Source organism: Carassius auratus, chromosome 32 (assembly GCF_003368295.1).
Source record: "Carassius auratus strain Wakin chromosome 32, ASM336829v1, whole genome shotgun sequence".
Lineage (NCBI taxonomy): Eukaryota > Metazoa > Chordata > Actinopteri > Cypriniformes > Cyprinidae > Carassius > Carassius auratus.
The window spans coordinates 3,320,868-3,339,786 of NC_039274.1; the positions used below are offsets into that span (position 1 = coordinate 3,320,868).

Below are 18,919 nucleotides of genomic sequence, written 5' to 3' on the forward strand. Positions count from 1 at the left end.
CTGATTCATTCAGGAACAAACAAGTGACTATGGCTGCATATTTCCCTACATGATACTGTAGGTAAAAAACAGCATGTGATAGGAGTAGTATGCCCAAATCCAGTATTCAAAAAACAATAGGCAAAAAGTACCCAGTGACCTATTCTGAACAGGACACTTTACTATCTATCCCACGAGGCCACGGTACAGGAGTTGTGAATGCCAGTAATGCGGCGCACTCTTAAGTCAAAAAAACAATAAGGGGGTTGTAGTATGTCCAAATTTCATTCAGTAATACATTCCTAGCTTACAACCACACACAATGGAGCTTATTTACTGAGTACAAAAGTCTAATGAAGAGACATCTACACATATAAATCACTCCATATAAAAGCATAACATTCAACAATATACATGCTTGCTGTGTATGATATACAAACAGCAGCTAGTTTACACATTCTCTCTTGATCTGTACACAACTCGTCTTCATTCAGCAAGTGCAAAGTTGCCTTGCCAACCTGACTAGCCTTCAACTTGCACGCTGTTTATTAGCGGCAGTATTGATGTATCCCACAGTGTGAATGAATCCATTCCCTGTGTGCAGTATGTGAGTGGAATGACTGCATGATGAGGGCTGTTTTGGGATAGTCCTTGTGAGCTAGATAGCACACGTGATGATAACAAGTCTCTGGAGGATTGCATAGCTTTACAAACTTTGCTTCATTCCTAGTAGTGAGGAACACAAATCCACTAATTGTGTGTTGACAGATCGTTACATGACGTTTTAGCTCAGAGAGCACTTTTCCCACACAATGTTCTGGCTTGAATTGAGTTTAATAGGAAAATTAACAAACACGTCCACTATTCTAAGCCAGGAGGTATTTCATACGAGGCTCTGCTCATCACGATGTAAACAGCTGAGTGATTTGGAATGAAATCTCGGAGGATCATCAGCTAAAGGTTAAAATATAGAACAGCTGCTTAGTAGCTGGAATAATCTCACAGTGTGAAAGCCCAGAGGGCAGCAGATGTGTGAGAGGGTTTTTTTTTCCCATCTTAACCTGAAATCTGCACAAACACCATTACAGAAAAAGAGTGTGGGAGGCAAAAATAAATGAATTAAAAAACAATGATTAAATAACTATCAAATGTCATTGACAACACTGAAAGGGAATTTCCCTTGTAGCCATTAAATACATATTTCCTCTCAGTGATGCCCACAGTGACAGTACTCAAATGACTATTGGTTCTCTGTCCATGCTTTCATTTCATGTTTGATGTGTGATCGATAAAGATCTATTTCTGTCATTAAACGCTAGATGGCACATGCTGATGGCTCCATAATCTTCTAGCAATCACATTGTTCCATACAGAGCACAAGCTGATTGGTCTATTTTGCCTCATGCATGGGCCTTATTCACATGTCATTGTTTATGTTGCACAAGCACCCACTACTGGCAGAATCCTTACACTTGGTTGAACTGGAATGTCCTAAGCCCTTGATCAAGAATGCTTGGGATATTGGAGAAAATAATTTAAATTACATTTACAAAAAAAATAAAAATAATAATAATTATACAATAAGCCAGGGGTTCTCAACTCTGGCCTTCACGTCCGCTTTACTGTAGAGTTCAGCTCCATCCCTAACTATGACTGTATAACAGTCAGCTTGAGGTAGCAACAAGTATTAAGCAGTTATATCTCAAAATAATTCATATAGTTATGTGAGATGATGTAAAATTGTTGTGATCTGCTGTATCATCACAATCATGTTGCGTTGTGTTATATGGAGCTGCATGAAGTATACATACTGTATTATGGGTCCCTCAGTCAAGTGGAACACACTTTAGTGGAGGTTGAGACTGCACAGAAAATAAGTGCTTAGGGAAGTTTGTGAGTGTGTGTCTGTGTCCATAGACACGTTTGTGAGAGATGATCCTCTGTTAGCATGTCAGTCAGTTCGGTTGGCTGTCATGGGTTAAATCGGCCTATTTTGTCATAACATGTAACAATGGTAGAATGAAATTAACTGAACTTCCTACAAATAAAGATTTTAGCAAACCAAAAAAGTAAAAGTAAAATTCTTTAACCGATAACTGGATTGATTATCTTAGGAAAGTAACATCTTTCAATTGAATTTATTTCCCATAAACATCAGTTAAATTTAGTATTAAGTTAGCTGATCCTACATCAGTGTTGGCTATTTCTGTTACCACTAAGCCAATCTATTGTAATACAAGAACCCAGAAGCAGCTGGATGCATTTATGTGTCGCGGTTTGAATTAAAAATTATTAATGGACTTGCTGTTGTAGCTGTGTGTTGATTTTTTGGGGATACTTTTGAGAATGAAACAGAAGCCGGAAAAAGAGCAGTCATGTCCACACACATGGTTTCTGAATGAACTGGGGAAAAGTCACTCACCCCTTTGTTTATAATACTGGGTGGCAAATGAATGACGAACCTGTAGTCTGTCGGGGAAGTGGACGTAAATCAGCTCTTGCTTGCTTACTTTCCAGACTTCTAAGAAGAACGAGACATTAATCAGGAAAAAAAGATTTTACAGGACCTGCAACAAGTTCAAAATTAGCCCAGCCTGACTGAATAATTAGCCATGATCAAACCTCCTTTAGGTAAGTGATGCAGTGAAGTGACTTTGAAGCTGAATAATGACAACAATGCAACACAGAGCACATTGATTCACTCAAGTCAATCACAAATTAACAATATGTACGAGATCCGCTATACGTTGGGTTTCTGTTCACCTCGTCACGTTTATTTTGCAATAACAACTGTCTTGACTGCCCATTTCCTGCCTATTACATGGCTTTTTACCAACTTAATATATACGGGGAAATGAAATACTGTTTTGAGTTGAAATGATAATTTATTATAAACTTACCTGTATATTAACGTTTTTACTGAGAATAAATAATCCATTACAATGCTCAAAACTGTCAGCATAGCAAAAAGATAAACATTAATATTACAGTAGTATTAATTCTGAAGTTGTCATTTGCAGTAGTTAATAACTTGATGGTGTCAGTTGGTCTTGTTTCAAACCAGAGAGTGCGTTACTTTCATGTGAGACACTATATCCACATCACATTTAACTGGATTGAACAGTGTTACAAATTAGAAACATAATGAGGAAGTTGTGACGGCAAAATTTATCAACAATTATCAGACATGACTGTACAAAAGAAACATGTGACTCCTGCATGAGAGTATGGAGATCTGAAGAAAAAAAGCTAGTACCTGAGTGGAGAACACAGTCAACCTTAAAGTTTGAAATGCAGTGAGAATTAAAACAAATCAGCAGAGAGCTGAAAGCTACGTGCCGAATGAGGCAAAGCAATTAGTGAGTATAAAGTAAGACAAGCTCCAGGGTTTGAACTGATTTAACAAGCCCAGTGAGGGTTGAGGTGCGAGCGGTTATCTACAAAAACAAAATCTAAGAATTAGTAAGAAAGAAAATAGTCTGGTTCCTTTGAATGGGTGATTTAAAGCGGTTTAGATTTCATCAATCAGAACACATTGAACTGATGTGTTTGTGGTGGTCATCACATTCAGCTGCAATCAGGGGTCACAAGTCTCCTCTCCAGGACAAGGAGTTGCTGGCATCCTCCCTAAATAATATCAAAATAACTTAATTGAACCATTCATTAAACTAAGAAGGGACACGCAAGGGAAAAATAATGAAAATAAAATTTTTCTCAATATTATAATTCTCTCACTCCCTGCTCGAGATTAGAATAGATTAGGTATTTATCTAACTGCAATTAAGATAATTAAGCTCTAGAATGTAGACACGATAAAAAGCATCCTGGATGTAGATAGCAGAAAGAACTTAAAGGACTGAGCTGTATAAAACTTCTCTGGAGATTCCTTATACAGTCAAAAGCAAAAATGTATGGGAAGAGCCCAACACGTACTGGGTGTCACAATAAGGTAAGGAGAAAGACTTTGGACTCCAGCGTTGGACACACTGTTGGCTATGTACATAAAATATGTAAAATCAGCAAAATATCAACATCAGCTACCGTCAGTATTCGATGTCAAACTGTTGTCGGCTTTAGACATTGTCCTGAAACTGAAGTTTAGTCATCAGACGAGTGTTCAATTAACAACGTGGCCTGCCAGGTGGGAATCAAAAAAGGAAAGTGTGGTGTAGCACACAGAAAACAGTCACAACCTATGAAAAGGCAATGAGCGAGATCTGCTCTGACCACAGTATCCGGACTCTTTTAATTAAGACACAAAAAGTGAAAGAAAATTCGGCTTGGCGTCAGGAAACAGGGGAGGAGGGAGCGATAGCTGGCCTTGTGAGAGTTAATGTGAATTCCAGCGGTGAGAGAGATTCGCAGGCTCTTATCATGCCCTTCCTCTCACTGCTGTCCAACATGTTATTACTGTTCTACCTGGGTTTTAAAATCCATTATCGTAAGGCATCGCAGTAATGAAAGGCTTGCCAGGGCATCTCTCCACATATTTGAGGCACGTTTCACGTTTTGCTTCATTAGAATCAGACAGACTGTTCACACGTTATAAAAACATCTATACAACACCAGCCCACTTTGGTTTGTACAAGCACTAGATAATATATAATGGTGTCATGCTATGTATTACCAGATCCCAGAGGCTAGCTGATCAGCGAAGTCAAAGCAGATGAGATTTCATCTGGACGCACAGGAATTCAAACCTTCATTGTCTTACAAAAGAGTGCTGCGTATCCTGTACCACACAAATCTGCAATCATTTGTTCCTCCTCATGTCCTTCCAAACCTGAACCACTCTTTCTTCTGTACTAATACTTTTCAAAATATCATATCTTGTGTACATACAAGTTTGTAATGACATGGGGGGCACAATTTAAATTTTTGGGTGAACTATATTTTTTAATTATTAGCATATTAGCATAGCGTTTTTATTTTTTTGTTTCTTTTAAGTCATTTTTCTGCATCATTGCCTTAAATGGCACAAGTGTCTTACTGCCTCCATCTAGTGGTTGAGCATAAAAAAGACAAGTGGAGAGAAAACGGCTGACACCAAAGAGTTAATATCACAGAAATGAAAATCCACAGCAGATGTCTGAGCCAGTAAAGAGTTTTATTCGTTTATGTTAAATCAAAGGAAAGCACTATAATATACTTCACAAACCAAACACCTTGTGGTGTAATACAGAGGTTTTCAGTCTGGGTTCTGGGGACTCAGCACTGTGTATTTTGTACATCTCGCATGGATCTCTGCTAATGATCTCGATCACGCGTGTTAAATAAGGAAGTGCTGTGGCGCCCTAGGTTTGGGATTGAAAACCACTGGTTTAGTAAAACTGTAATATCACAAAAAGAAAGATTTTTATATGGCATATTACAAAAAAACAAGGAAGTAACACTAGTGGACAAGAAAATATATATTTTTAAATAATAGAACTGTACATTTTTTAAAAGGTGACATAAAAAAAAGACAAAAACAAAGAAAAAAAGAATTCCTTCTATAAACACAAGAAACATAACTAATATCTTGTTATGAAGACTACATTAAAAAAAGCCAATAAACACCTTTTTTTGCCATTAGAGCACAGGGCCTGGAAATACAGAAGGGGGGTTAAAAAGAGCATCACCGTACATCCAGAGGGTTAACAAATGGTAAATGACAAGAAAAAGGCAGGAGAAGACAAAAACTCCTTCCGGAGAGAGAGAATGAATGATGGGAACAGACTCTCTCATGTCATCTGAGGCAGAAACAAACCAGCAGACCCAATGAAACCACCGAAGACTATACAATATGATCCCACTGCTAATATTCATGAAACATTTCAAAGTTAACTGAGAGGATGACACAATGAGGGAGATGATAAAAAGAGGTTTGTTATATAAATATTTTTTTGTTGCAGAAACAGGATGCAGCAAAACACGCTCAACAGCCCAGCAACTTCTGTTTTCACCGCTCTTGAACAGTATGTTCTCTTAAAATACACCACACCAAAAGAACAATGTTACAAAACGAAACGAAACAAAAAAAATCTGGTTCTACCTTTGGTACACGGGGGACCAGATTTATCAAATATTAGATCAAGGGGTCTATATTTACGTTGTTCGGCTAATTTTCATGGGGTGAATCCAGTCATTTCAACAGAAATCTATGCAATTCGGAATTTTTTCAGAAAACAAGACAATGGACCTTTTTTTACCCACAAAATTTAGCTAATGTCACCACACCTGTGTCAATCATCCTCTCTTCTCGCCTACTTGGACCAAAATGAAAAATGCACAAAAAAAAAAAAAAAAAAAAAAAGAGGAAGATTTGTAGTACAAGTAACTTGACTGATTTGACAACAAGATGGTTTTGAACTCAAAACTCTGTAATGACCTGGATGAATGCAAAAATACATAAAAAAATAAAATAAAATTGTGGACATGGCACACAGATAACGTTGTTATTGCTTTCTATCACCAACCTCTGGAAGTGGAATAGAAAGCTACACAGATAAACACAAATAGAAGAGGGAACAGAGAACAGTTTTTTGCCCAGATCTGGCAGTCAAGAGGCAAGAGATGGGCATAAAATGACTCACGATATGGTGAAAAAAAAACATTCCTGAACTATATTTAGACATCTTTCTTCAACTCAAAATATTTGGTCATTTGAATCTGGTAATTCACAAAATATATTGCATTCATTTCAAAGTCCTCACATGCATAACATGCTGAGAAGGCAAGAGCCTGCATCATCGCAGAAAGAAAAACTACTGCTTAAAACCAACAGATCAATTTAGTTCAGATCAGTACGAACTTCAACACGAGCAATAACAATGATAATTATGTCCCAAGTCCACAAATCACACCTTTTAAAACATTTTTAAAATCCCAAAGTGTTTTTTTTTTTTCTCTTAAAAATCCCTCCCAAGGATCGGAGCTGCAGAGAGAGGGCCCATGCTGAACAACGGTGAGAAATACCATCACAACAGACGTTCACCAAAGACGTCCACAAACGACAGTTCAAAGAGAGAGAACATGAACAGTACAAATACAACTGACATATCAGAAGCTGCATTACAAGTCGGTATAAAGAAATATAGTAAATATACAAGTAAAACAGTTCCTTTTTATGGTCTAGATTGTTCCGGCCGTCTGAGACAGCCCTGTGCTAAAGTTCTGCATAGCCAAAGCTTCTAGTCGCAAACTATGGACTGGATCAATAACAGCCGCATACAAATGTTTTTTTTTTTTTTTCTTTCTTTTAGATTTATACCAAAATCATACAAATTTCAGCGCCTACTCACAATTCGTAGTTCTTAAACTTTATCTTTGTAAACAGTTTGCCCTTTTTCTGTTTAAAAATACATTCTAGTCAGAAAATTGTGAGGCATATATATATATATATATATAAGTGGCAAAGCTCTCTTTTATAGTTTTTCTTTTTATACCAAAAATATGCTAAATAATGCTCTATACACATCTTCTACACCCCCCCCCCCCCTCTTTATAGTAGGCTGTAGACTGTGCAGGAAGAGAGGTATAATTCACTGAATTCTCATCTCCTGTCATCTGAATAAAGGGGACTGGCCACATTCTGAAGGAGGGACTGGGGTTTCACAGCCTGAGGCGTGTATGAGTGGCTTTGGCTCAATGTAATCGCTGATTATCATGCGGTTTGCTTAGCGCGTGCTCTAAACTTCAGGCAGTGACACCAGAGACCGTTGATACTCAGTAGCCCGAGGCAGATGGTTCATTACCCCGAACATGTTCTGGGGTTTCGGTATTAAAACAGAGATCGGGTGGTGTGGCGAGAGGGGAAGGCTCAACCCATCCTGCTGGTGTCTCATATCACAGCATTTGGTGCATCAATATGGGCTGGTATTAGGCCGGCTGTCGACTACTTCTGTTCCATAACACGTCATATTGACATCTTCGCACCGTCTCCACATTCAGGACGGTCCCATCCTTTTGCTGCTACCGAAATGTTACTGAAAGCTGGTGTGACCTTTCCGATAACATCCAAAAGCAATGTGTAAAACAAGCACATTCATTTTGTTTTGGTTGCATGGCTTTGAATCAGACCAACAATGCAAAAGCCTGATCAAACCGTCGGTTTGGCATTGCTATGGCTTTGTGTCGTGATTGTCACTAGACGCGCGGCAGGTTCATGTGCTCGTGCATGTTTATTTGTTTGTCGAAGCACGTGTGAAGCATCCAGATTGGTTTCACACATCTGTTGAGGGATGATCGGTGTCTTGGGAGGCAGATGGAGCATGCTGAGCAATGGCGGCCACTGAGAGACGGCGTCTGGGGTGACTCATGCGAACATGATGATTCACTTTATATCAGCATGTAGTGTTTATGCATGCGCTCTGTGTTTAAAAAAAATGTAAAGGTATTTTTATGTTTATAGGAATCTGAGTGCTATAGGTTCTGTGCTTCAGTCGACACGTCCGTGGACTTGTATGTATGAATGTGGCTCTTCAGAGTCTGTCGCTGCGAAAGCTGTCCTCTACTGAGGGGTCAGGGAGGACCATATCAGGGTCACTGAGCATGCTAAGTCCATCCAGACTGAGAGGCTCAATACGTAGTTCATCCTCCAGTGGAAAAACTCCCTCCGAGTCCAAACACTCTGGGACCGCAGACAACATGCTGCTGATGTCCTTAGAGAGGCTGGGATTGGAGTCGTCTGAGAGAGAACAAAAACAGCAGAACTGTGAGCGAGTAGTACATGAGATGTGAAAGAAGAGATGAAATACTTCTTTAATAAAATAAGATATGTAGGTTCCCTATATGCCTAGTCAAGTAATCAGCCTTAAAAAATCCACCTATATAAATGGAGAGGTTCTTGAGAGTCCAGAGACAGCAGAAGCTTCAAATACCTGCATGCTGCTCAAATGCCTTTTTACAGCTGCCCTTTTAATACAATTAATTCATTTGACAGAAACCTTTCCTAATAAGCCTTTATCTGATCGAGTTATTCTATGTTCTGATTCACTCACGAATATTTTGACAGTTTTTATAACTTATAAATCAAAATATTAGTCATTTTCATGCGTTTTGCAAGACGTTGCACTATTTCATGCTTTCCATCTTCAGAAAGATATTTCTTCCTCCACATACTTCATGAGAAACTTGACTACTTTAATAACATGGAAAAACCTCTTTAAGTAGGTTCACCATTTACTTAAGACCAGGCAAACTATTTACCAAACCTGCCTGCGACTGATACCAGTCATCTAAAAAATATGAGGAATAAAACAAACACTTGCTATTAAAACAAAACTCTGAATCTTTGTTTTACTGAAATCCTACTTGTATGTCACTTAACATAATAATATGAAACACACAGTAGTCAGCTGGTGGACGACTAGGTGATAGTCAACTAGCATTTCTTGTGAACGAGACATTTCCTTGTTTTTGCCATTTACATTCTATTGGCAGTTATATAAAACAAGAGTCCATGAGTGACACTTGTGTTAAGAATCAGAGTTTGTGCTTTGAAAGCAGGGCACAAGGATGAAAACCAAAGAGGGTAAATTCTCCTAATGACTCACAACGACCTGCTGTCTGCTCATCCCAACCTGTGAGGATGATGTTGGGCACTCCTCCTCCACAATTAGAGTAGAGCGTATTGGACCTCATCTGAAGGTGGTCTTGCAGGTTTCCATGGCTGCCGCCCAAGCCCATGAGGGCAGCCTGGGAGTAGTAGAGGTTGGAGGAAGGGTCAAATCCTCCAGCCACAGAGCTCATCACATTCTCCAACATATTATATTGATCCTGCTGTTTAAACACACACAACATATGTTACACCGTTTAGAAGACAAAACATGACCAAGTTAGGAATCAGAGATCGTATCTTTACCTGATAGGACGAACACTTGGACTGACGTCCAGAAAACTGCAGCTCCATAAAGGGATCATTAAAAAATCCCCCCATGCTGTTGTGCTGAAAGCAAAAACAAGATTCAGTGATTTCCTATTCAGACGAGAATAACCAGCATCTGTAACGGCTGAATATTAGTTATTCTCCTGAGATCGCCGTTTCAACTAATATTTCAATGGGAACTCACAGCGCTGGAATTAAAGTCGAGCGGGACGCTCTGCAGCGGGGACACAGGCTGGTGCTGCTGCTGCTGCTGCTGCTGCTGTTGGCCACCTGTTTGTCGCTGCTGCACCCCTGGATGCTGGGAGCTCTGCTGCATAGACGGATGGGACTGGGGAGGAGGCTGCTGCTGCTGATGCTGCTGCTGCTGATGCTGCTGCTGCTGCTGATGCTGCTGCATGGACTGCTGGGTTTGCTGGTAAAGGGGGTAGGGAGGGGGCGGCTCCATCGGCAAGTTTCTGGTGTCCAAGGCAACACCCTAATGGGAATGGGCAAGTTATAAAAATCATTTGACTGGGAGCTTAGCTAAGGTACACTACAGAACACCCTGTTCTTGGCAGGCATGAACAATAAACCAGCGGCACAAAATGAGTAAAAGTTACTACTTTTTTGAAAACCATGAGAATGATGGCATCAAGTTTAATAGATGGTTAATTGCACCTGGTGTGGTATTCTGCTCCTCACAAAAATGATGATGTAGGATTTTATAAAACACTACACGGGTCATAGGGACCACTACTTTTGGTAATTATGAACAGCCATTGTTTGGAAAAGAGCTCCTTCAAAATTAATAACTGGGGCTGGGTGTTGACACAGAATTCCTACTTCGATTAGACTACATTTAGATTCCCAAGATTCCCAAGCTCTTGAATTCATATGATTTCAGTCTTGATTTCTCTGTGGCTGCTGTAATATTATACAGGGAAGCATCTGATTTCGGTAGGTTACAAAACATTTATTTTGGAATGGAATGACATGAGTGAGTATAAAACGAATATATAACCTTTTTTGGCAAACAATTCTGTGTTGAATTCAAATGGTTGTGCCACAAAGTCCAGACCAATTTGAACAGTGTTGCTGAGTGCAACCAATTACATTTAACACAGAAATCTGTTATAAACCCTTGCAAGGTCAAAACTGATCAGTGGGCAGCCATCCAAAGACCCTTTGCTATTCACTCATGCCATGTTTATAATTGGACTGTGCTGTGTGGTTCAATCGGTAGAGATGTATCACCACACATTTGATTGTTCGCCGTTCAGCATTCACAGCAGAAAACTGTAGAGCATAATTTTTCCTTTTTTATTCGTACTCCTGAAAAGACTAACCACGTTAGACACACTCTGGACCCCAGTAAGCAGTTTAATACAAGAAGCCGGTGATTTTCTGGATGAGGATTGAGTAAAGATGCTACAGAAGAGCTTAAGAACATAATCATGAAGAGCACTTTTAATGAGCACTTTTTTTTTTTTTTTTACCTGTGTGATCGGAGAGAGAGAGGGTGACATTGTCGGGGAAAGCTGCTTGCCCAGGCTTCGCCTCTGATCGCCCCCCGGAGAGAGTGTCAGGGGACTAATGGGGGCCGGCCGTCTCCTGGGTGAACTCGCCATGCCCGTCGGAGGAGGGTTGGACAGCGAGGAGAGACGCAGAGACGTGTGGATCGATGGATTGCTGAGAGATGAGTGTAGCTGAGAGTTGGTGAGGGACGCCTGGATGGAAGGGTTGCTTAGAGAGGATGACAGCCCTAAGAGGACAACAAACATGACATAATCAGCTTCAGGGGTTAAAAGGGCATCTCGAACTGCCTTAATGAAACCGAGATGAGCCAATAATTGCTTTAGGAGTCACTGCGTGCAGGCCAGCTCCTGTCCTGATGTCCACTCCTCAGAAAAGACACTGAGCAATTGTCTGCAGGTTACTGGACCAGCGAGAACGAGAGAGAAAAGAGCGGTTTATGAGCAGCCAATTCAGGGGTTAAAGGTCGGCTGTGTCTCTGGGGATCGGCCAATCAGATAGCAGCACAGCTGAAACGGGGCAGGCAGAAACATCCCGGCACACCCTGTTCCCAGACATGAGAGCGAATGGAAAGAATAAAGCTCAAGAGAATGGAAGTCAAAGAGAGCGATCAGATGGCGGATGGATTTAAAAAAGGGGCGAAGATAGAGGAGGAGAGCTGTGGTCTTCTGCATGGACGTGGCCCTTTCGAAAACACATGGCATTCATACCCCAGAAAGCGCCTACAGTTTAAGCCTACAGTGTGCCGTTAAACAAAGACCGGAGTGTTCAGCCCGACTCTTCTGAAGCCAGGAGATGCTTTAACAGCAAACGAACCTCCTTGAATAACGATTCGGTCGCAAACAAAAGCTCTTTTTATTCTTAGACTGTGCGAGAAGGAGATTACGCATGTGTGAAATCCAGTGCAGTGTCTGTTTATGCGGTATTAAGCAAACCCACTGACCTTGTGAGTTTCCGATGCCCAGATGCATCATGGCTGCGGGGAGGTTGCCGGTGCTGCTGCCTCCGCTCAGGTTGGGATATCCAGCCTCGTCGGGGTCCAGAGGAGTGGGCAGCGGAGAGGGGAAGTGCAGGTTACTGAGGTCAGGCAGAGACCCGCCAGTGTTTAAAGTGCCCTGGTAGTGAGACAAACCTGCATTCTGCTCTGGAGAAGGGAATATACTGCAGAGAAACAGAGACGGACAATTTCAGCATGTTTAAATGTACGACTAATACCTAGTAAGCAACCAATCAATCAACATGCACACAAATTTATCTCGACTTACTTAATTCCAGGCACTTCGCAGGACTTTGGCCGGGAGGATAGAGACTGCACCTGCAACCAGGCAACATACGCATGATAGATCCACACTCAAAGAGATACATTTTGCGAACTGCTATCTACAGACAATCAAATAGTATTGTAGCTAGTAAGACCAAAGGTCATTATACTAATAACACTTACAATGTAATCAACAGCACAAAGATTCTGTTAACCCTCTGGAGTCTAAGGGTATTTTTGGGGCCTTGAGAAGTTTTGTTATGCCCTGACATTTGTGCTTTTTTCAGTTTCTTATAAATATCTAAATGGGTAAAGTCTAATATCACTGTAATCAGCACAAACTGGGCTATAATAATATGTGAAATGCATTCATGTACATGATTGTATTTTTGAGAAAAAAAATGTTATGCATGGTTAGTGAAAAACTAAAAATGTTAAATCACTTGAATAAGGCAATAAAACACATACATAAAATTGGTTGCCGGAAAAGTTGAGAACTGGAGCTTGTAGCCTAGAATTTTTCTTTCTGAATGATGTGAAAATCATCTTGTTTACTCACTCACAGAAAACAATATATTGATTTAAATTTTCTAAAACACTTTTTGTTGGTAAAAGTCATATGCGAGTAGGCGTCAACTATCATGAATATCATTGTGATTTACACCTGAGAAGACAAAGGCCTGCATAATGAGCTGCATAATGAGCCTCTCATTCAACTGTGCCACTCTGAGGGAGGACTTACAAGAAAGAATGTGAGAACAAAATAAATATATATAATTTTATGTTTGTAGTTTATTAAGAATATATTTAATTATCCCACAACATAATTTAATATCCACTTGGGGGAGCAGTTAAACAGTTTATTAGGGACAATCAAAGTTGACTTTCAAATTTTTTGGCATCCTTTCTCTAGTCACACAATCCTTCAGAAATCCTTTTAACAATCTTATTTTCTACCAAATAAACCCCATTTATTATCATCATCATCATCATCATCATTATTATTATTATTAATGTTGAAAAGAGCTGATAATATTTTTCAGGTTTTTTTAGGGGGAATAAATCGAAAGAACTGCATTGTTTTTACATTTGTTAGAGTTATCTCTATTTGTCACATTTATATTATATACATCAAGCTTTTGAATGGTATAGTATTGTATATTGTTATTGAAACTTCATAATGTTTCGCTTGATTATACATTTAGTCAGGAATTATAGTTTGGAAAAAGTATTTGGAAAAAGTCTAACTAGTAAAATGTTTACACGTTATGTGAAAACTAGTACAAATAAATAAAAAGAGACTTACTCATGTTTATGATCTCTGCTGAATAAAGTGCTTCATTCTTTTTTCTGAGGAAATCCATTTCTCAAATCCTCAACCACATCACATCTTTTTGGGGTGAATTATGTCTTAGTCCTCTCATCGCGAAGCAAACAGTAAAATAAAATAAAAACTTGAAGAATAGTCTGGCTGCTTTTTCTTCTGTGTGGGCGTATTCAAGCCGCGCGCTTCAGTTTGAATCTGAATAGCGCGTTCAGCGCGGGGGCGTGGTCACATTAGATATAATGAGCGGAGATATGAAAAACAGACATTGCGTTGTTTTCATATGGATTACTTTATCTCAGAATATTTGTTTTCGGCAGCACTTGTTTAGTTTAAAACTAGACATTCCAGGCTTTCTATAGATATCTCTCTCATGTCTCTTCGTTGAGTATTCACGGAGTTACAGTTCATTTTAATGAAATGTTTGTACATGACGATCAGCGGAGACAAAGACTGTAGACAGCGCACCTTGTTTGTTATCTTTATTTTATAAGTGCACAAAGGTTTTTTGTTATTATGTCTGTATCCAAAAAAAACTAGACCCTTTACAGATTCGATTGATGTATTGCTCTTATCTGTACGATTAAAACTGAGAGTGTAATTTAAGTTCTTTTCGGGGTTATCAGGTGAAAATGACTCAAAACGCATATATGCGTTAATCGACTCGAAAGGGTTAAAGTCGCCATGAAATCAAAACAATTGGCTTAGGGAATGTTGCAGTGTTTAACATAAATCACTCATCCACGCACAACATTCGTTTTTCAAATAACATTTTAAGTAAGAGGATTATTAGGCTGCCTTCATACAGTTACACATCTGATATCTTGATACGATTATGATTTCACGACCAAACTGTGTTGTTACTTGCCCTCATGCACTCACCTTTTTGGCCTCCCATAACTGTTTTGGCAGTGGCTTATTCACTCCGAGCAGATTCTCCTCATTAGGGACAGCAGGAAATGAGAACACTGCCGAGGAAAAAAGACATTACCTCATTAAATAATGATCGCTTAAATTTCATTTTGTCAAAAAAAAAGAGTGAAAGTAAATACTCAATCTGTATCCTACAACTCAACAAAAAAAACAAAAAAAGCTAGATTTATTAAGTTATCTTATGGTGAACTATTTGAGAGACATGTAATCTGAGTTGGACCGCCAGCAGAGGACACCAACTGTTCCACAACACCAACACCATCCATCAACCCTCAGCAAACCACAGCGTAGTACTGTCATTAAAGGGGTGAATCTTTTTTTTTTGGTTCACTGAACACATGATAGAGAGTAAACAAGCATGACAACACACTTACCGTCTCTAGAACTGTCCACCTCTGCTTCATTCATGCTGGCTGCACGACCACAAAGAGAAAGGCCAATTAGATCAAAGAGCAGTTCATCATTTCGCACTCACACATGTACCATATTTTCATATTTTATGCAAGTAATGACAACAACAGCGATGAAGACATTAGAACAATAAATGTAGTATCGAATCATATGATTGAAATATTCCCTGATACTATTATTCATGGTATTAAGAAATAACTCAGAACAACATACTCTCAAAATGATTAGGACAGCAGAATCGAAGCAAATCGCCAAGGCACGGCTCAAACCAGGACATATGCTTTCCTTCATTCACTACTCTTGAAAAGTTTGGGGTTGAGAAAATGTTTTACAATTTGTATTTCTTAAAGTCTCATGCTCCTTAAGCATTTTGAAGTTAATATTGTGGAATATTAAATAACATGCATTTGAATAAAAAACATTTATTTTCTATTAAACATTAAAAAATCATTTATTTCTGTGATGGCAAAGCTACATTTTTTCAGCATCATTACTCCAGTCTTCAGTGTCACATGACATTTCTTATTATTATCAATGCTGCAAACAGTTTTGCTGCTTAATATTTGTGTGGACACAATGATACATTTTATAAGGATTCTTTGATTGGAAGTTATTTATATTATTTGAAAATCTTATTTGAAATAGAAACTTTTGTAACATCTTTACTCTCACTTTTTTTAGGCATCTTTACTAAATAAAAGCATTGATTTCTTTCAAAACAAACAAACAATCTTTTGAACATATCTTCAGTTCAGTTCAGTTCAGTCTTCTCACGAACATTTGATTCAATGAAATGAGTCATTCAGAGTACACACTCACTCCACCCACTGAAGACTGGGGGCTCAAACTCCAGAGGGGGGAATTGAAAATCACTTCTTAGTGTGTACTGGCTCATTAAGAAAGGAGAAGACAAAAAAAAAAAAAAAAAAAAAAAGGACACTGGGAGAAATCTGTAACCACAAGTGCAAAGTGAATCAATGGAGAGGCATTGTTTCGAGTGCACCACAGAGATCCTGTGGAAAACAATCCTCCTTTCTGCTTCCTCTGCCGATGCTGGCCCAGAACTGAAGCAGTGTGGGCCCAGAGCCAGATCAACCAGCTCCACCGCTTCAGCAAAGCTGCCGCTCTCAAACGCCCAACTGCGACGCACAATGAATCAAACAAAAAGTACGGCGACACCTCATTTCCCCCTCGCCGAGAGTCTCATTCAACACTACAAACTGACACAACTAGAACAGAAAAACCTTGGCCTGAGTCCAGAGCTTTGTCACGTTTTATCTTGAAGTGTAAAAGTACCTAAAAAATGCTATGGCTCACGTTACAAAACATTATTTGCATTTACATTTATCTCTAATTATCTGTATAGCAAACTCAAAATCAACAAAAAAATTTACCAAATGAGTAAAAAACTAACAAAAAAAATAATAATAATAACAGCAGTAATTATTATAAATGGTTTCAAATCATTAATCCCAGTAGGGTTAAAGTCGAGTGGTTAAAGGTGGCACACAGTTACTTGCTGTTTTCAGGGGATCAGAAGCGAGACAAACTTTAGTCCCATGTGAGGGGCTGGTTTACACTTGTTCACATTACGTGAGCCTCACTGCACACCTCTACAGTCAACTGTGTGTATAACCGCCAGACGGATATTAAATGCCTGCTGTCTGCCATGTCCTTAAGTGAAGCTGTTTCATATCAGTTTGAAGTGTCTGAGAAAACAACTGCCCTGGGCCACAGACGGCCTCTGAGTTATAATGCTCCATATCTCCATGTACATGTGACCATTTTATTTGCTCCAAATCCCAACCTCCAAACCTACTGACTAAACAAAGACTTACTGCAGTTCAGATGAGCCACAATCTCAAGCCTAAAAGCCTGCAAATCAATCTGTGAGAGAGCAAGTGATAAACGGAGTGAATGCAAAAGCGATTAAGCTTGTGTGAGTTACTTGAGTCTATGTTCTCTCCAGGGTTGGGGAGTAACGGAATACATGTAACGGCGTTACATAATCAGGATAAAAAAATCCAGTAACTAATCTGTTACAGTTACGTCAAAAAACGTAGTAATCAGATTATAGTTACATTTTGAAAAAAGGGGGAATACTTCCAGGATTACAATGGTTTCATTTAAAACTAAATAAATCAGTATTTTGGCATAATAACACTATATTAAGCGCAGCTTGATTAATGACTCACGCGAGTCAGGTGTGCCACCCGCTGGTGCATGCGCAAATAACAGCTGTCTACAATCTACTCAGACGCAGACTGAATCAATGCTGCGAAAACGCGTCCATTTCATGGAAATTCCGCTGCTATTTTGTTTAAAAAGAAGAAAACAGTGCAAACTGTGCCTTCCAGCAAAGAAAACACTTTCTTCATCGAAGGATTTTAAGGAGCATTTGCACTTTTAAAAATTAGTTTTATATTTGCAAAGATAAAATATATATATATATATATATATATATATATATATATATATATATATATATATATATATATATATATATATATATATATATTCGTATTCTCTTTTTTTAAGAAACATTTTCCATTGTTAAAAAATTGTGTTCTTATTATATTTGCTTGGGAAAAAAATTAATTTGTATTCTCTATTTTCCTGTTGAAGAAACATTTCCTTAAAATGATTTCTTATATTTTCTTCAAAATAAAACAAAATAATCTGTAATACCAATACCATGCACTAGATGTCTGTATAGTCCTTTACATATATATTAATTCAGGGCTGTGAAATTCTTAATTAATAAATGCTGTTGTTTTTAAAAAATAATATTTGACCTTGAAGTAATCCAGAAGTAATCCAAAAGTAATCAGTTACATTACTTTCTTATTGTGGTACTTGGATTACGTTACTGAATACTTTTTTTATGAAGTAATTAGTAACTGTAACGGAATACATTTTTAAAGTAACACTCCCAAGCCTGGTTCTCTCAAGAGTGGAGCATCTCTACTAATAGTGAAACTGTATGCACATCTGTCTTTATTACCTCGCTAACTGTGAAATGTCAAATAGCTCTTAAGTTGCTAAACTATTTTTCTAATAAAATCGTCAAAGCAGTGCTAACAACACATTTCTGTGCACATGTATGTAGGGCTGGACAATAATTCAATATCAATATATATCACGATATTGAAAAATAATGTACTATGTATTTTTGCTTAATAATGTTGTCGTGCACATTAAATCTCGCCAAACATTTCTAATGTGCGATCATATTAAGACGTTTGTCCGTGAGATCTGCATGAACTCTCATGCGCGCCGCGGAGGCTGTCTGTCAGTCACACACACACACACACACACACACACCACAACGAGCGCACGCACATGCATTAACTGTACATAAACTCCTGCTTAATAATAAAGAGTGACGATGGCGAAGAGATTTGCTTAAATGTTATCGTGCACATTTTATCTCGCCAAACATTTCTAATTTGCAATATTATTAAGACGTTTGTCTGTGAGATCTGCAAGAACTCAAGAAAGAAGAAAGAATATATATAATATTATTATTATTATTATTATTTTTTTTTTTAATCTGCAGCTACTATGAACCAACCAACTCCTCCTAACACCTCTGGTCCAAGACAAGCCCATTATTAATTTTACATTAAAA

At 38.6% G+C, this 18,919-nt stretch overlaps 1 protein-coding gene across 8 annotated transcripts in view; it reads right to left on the reverse strand.

Annotated features, from left to right (window-relative positions):
* Positions 1-5,067: 5,067 nt before the first annotated feature.
* Positions 5,068-18,919, reverse strand: part of LOC113051357 (CREB-regulated transcription coactivator 3-like) — a 42,727-nt gene continuing 28,875 nt past the window's right edge. For 5 of the 8 annotated variants that reach the window (XM_026215023.1, XM_026215022.1, XM_026215021.1 and 2 more), the window contains 9 exons: positions 15,252-15,290; positions 14,827-14,912; positions 12,625-12,674; positions 12,303-12,520; positions 11,323-11,588; positions 10,032-10,322; positions 9,824-9,907; positions 9,516-9,741; positions 5,068-8,647 (listed from right to left, as the gene is read on the reverse strand). In XM_026215023.1, coding sequence (XP_026070808.1) covers positions 8,442-8,647; positions 9,516-9,741; positions 9,824-9,907; positions 10,032-10,322; positions 11,323-11,588; positions 12,303-12,520; positions 12,625-12,674; positions 14,827-14,912; positions 15,252-15,290 — 1,466 coding nt within the window. In that variant the 3' untranslated portion in view covers positions 5,068-8,441. The remainder of the gene's footprint in view (positions 8,648-9,515; positions 9,742-9,823; positions 9,908-10,031; positions 10,323-11,322; positions 11,589-12,302; positions 12,521-12,624; positions 12,675-14,826; positions 14,913-15,251; positions 15,291-18,919) is intronic. The other 3 variants (XM_026215025.1, XM_026215028.1, XM_026215024.1) reach the window with 2 other exon arrangements.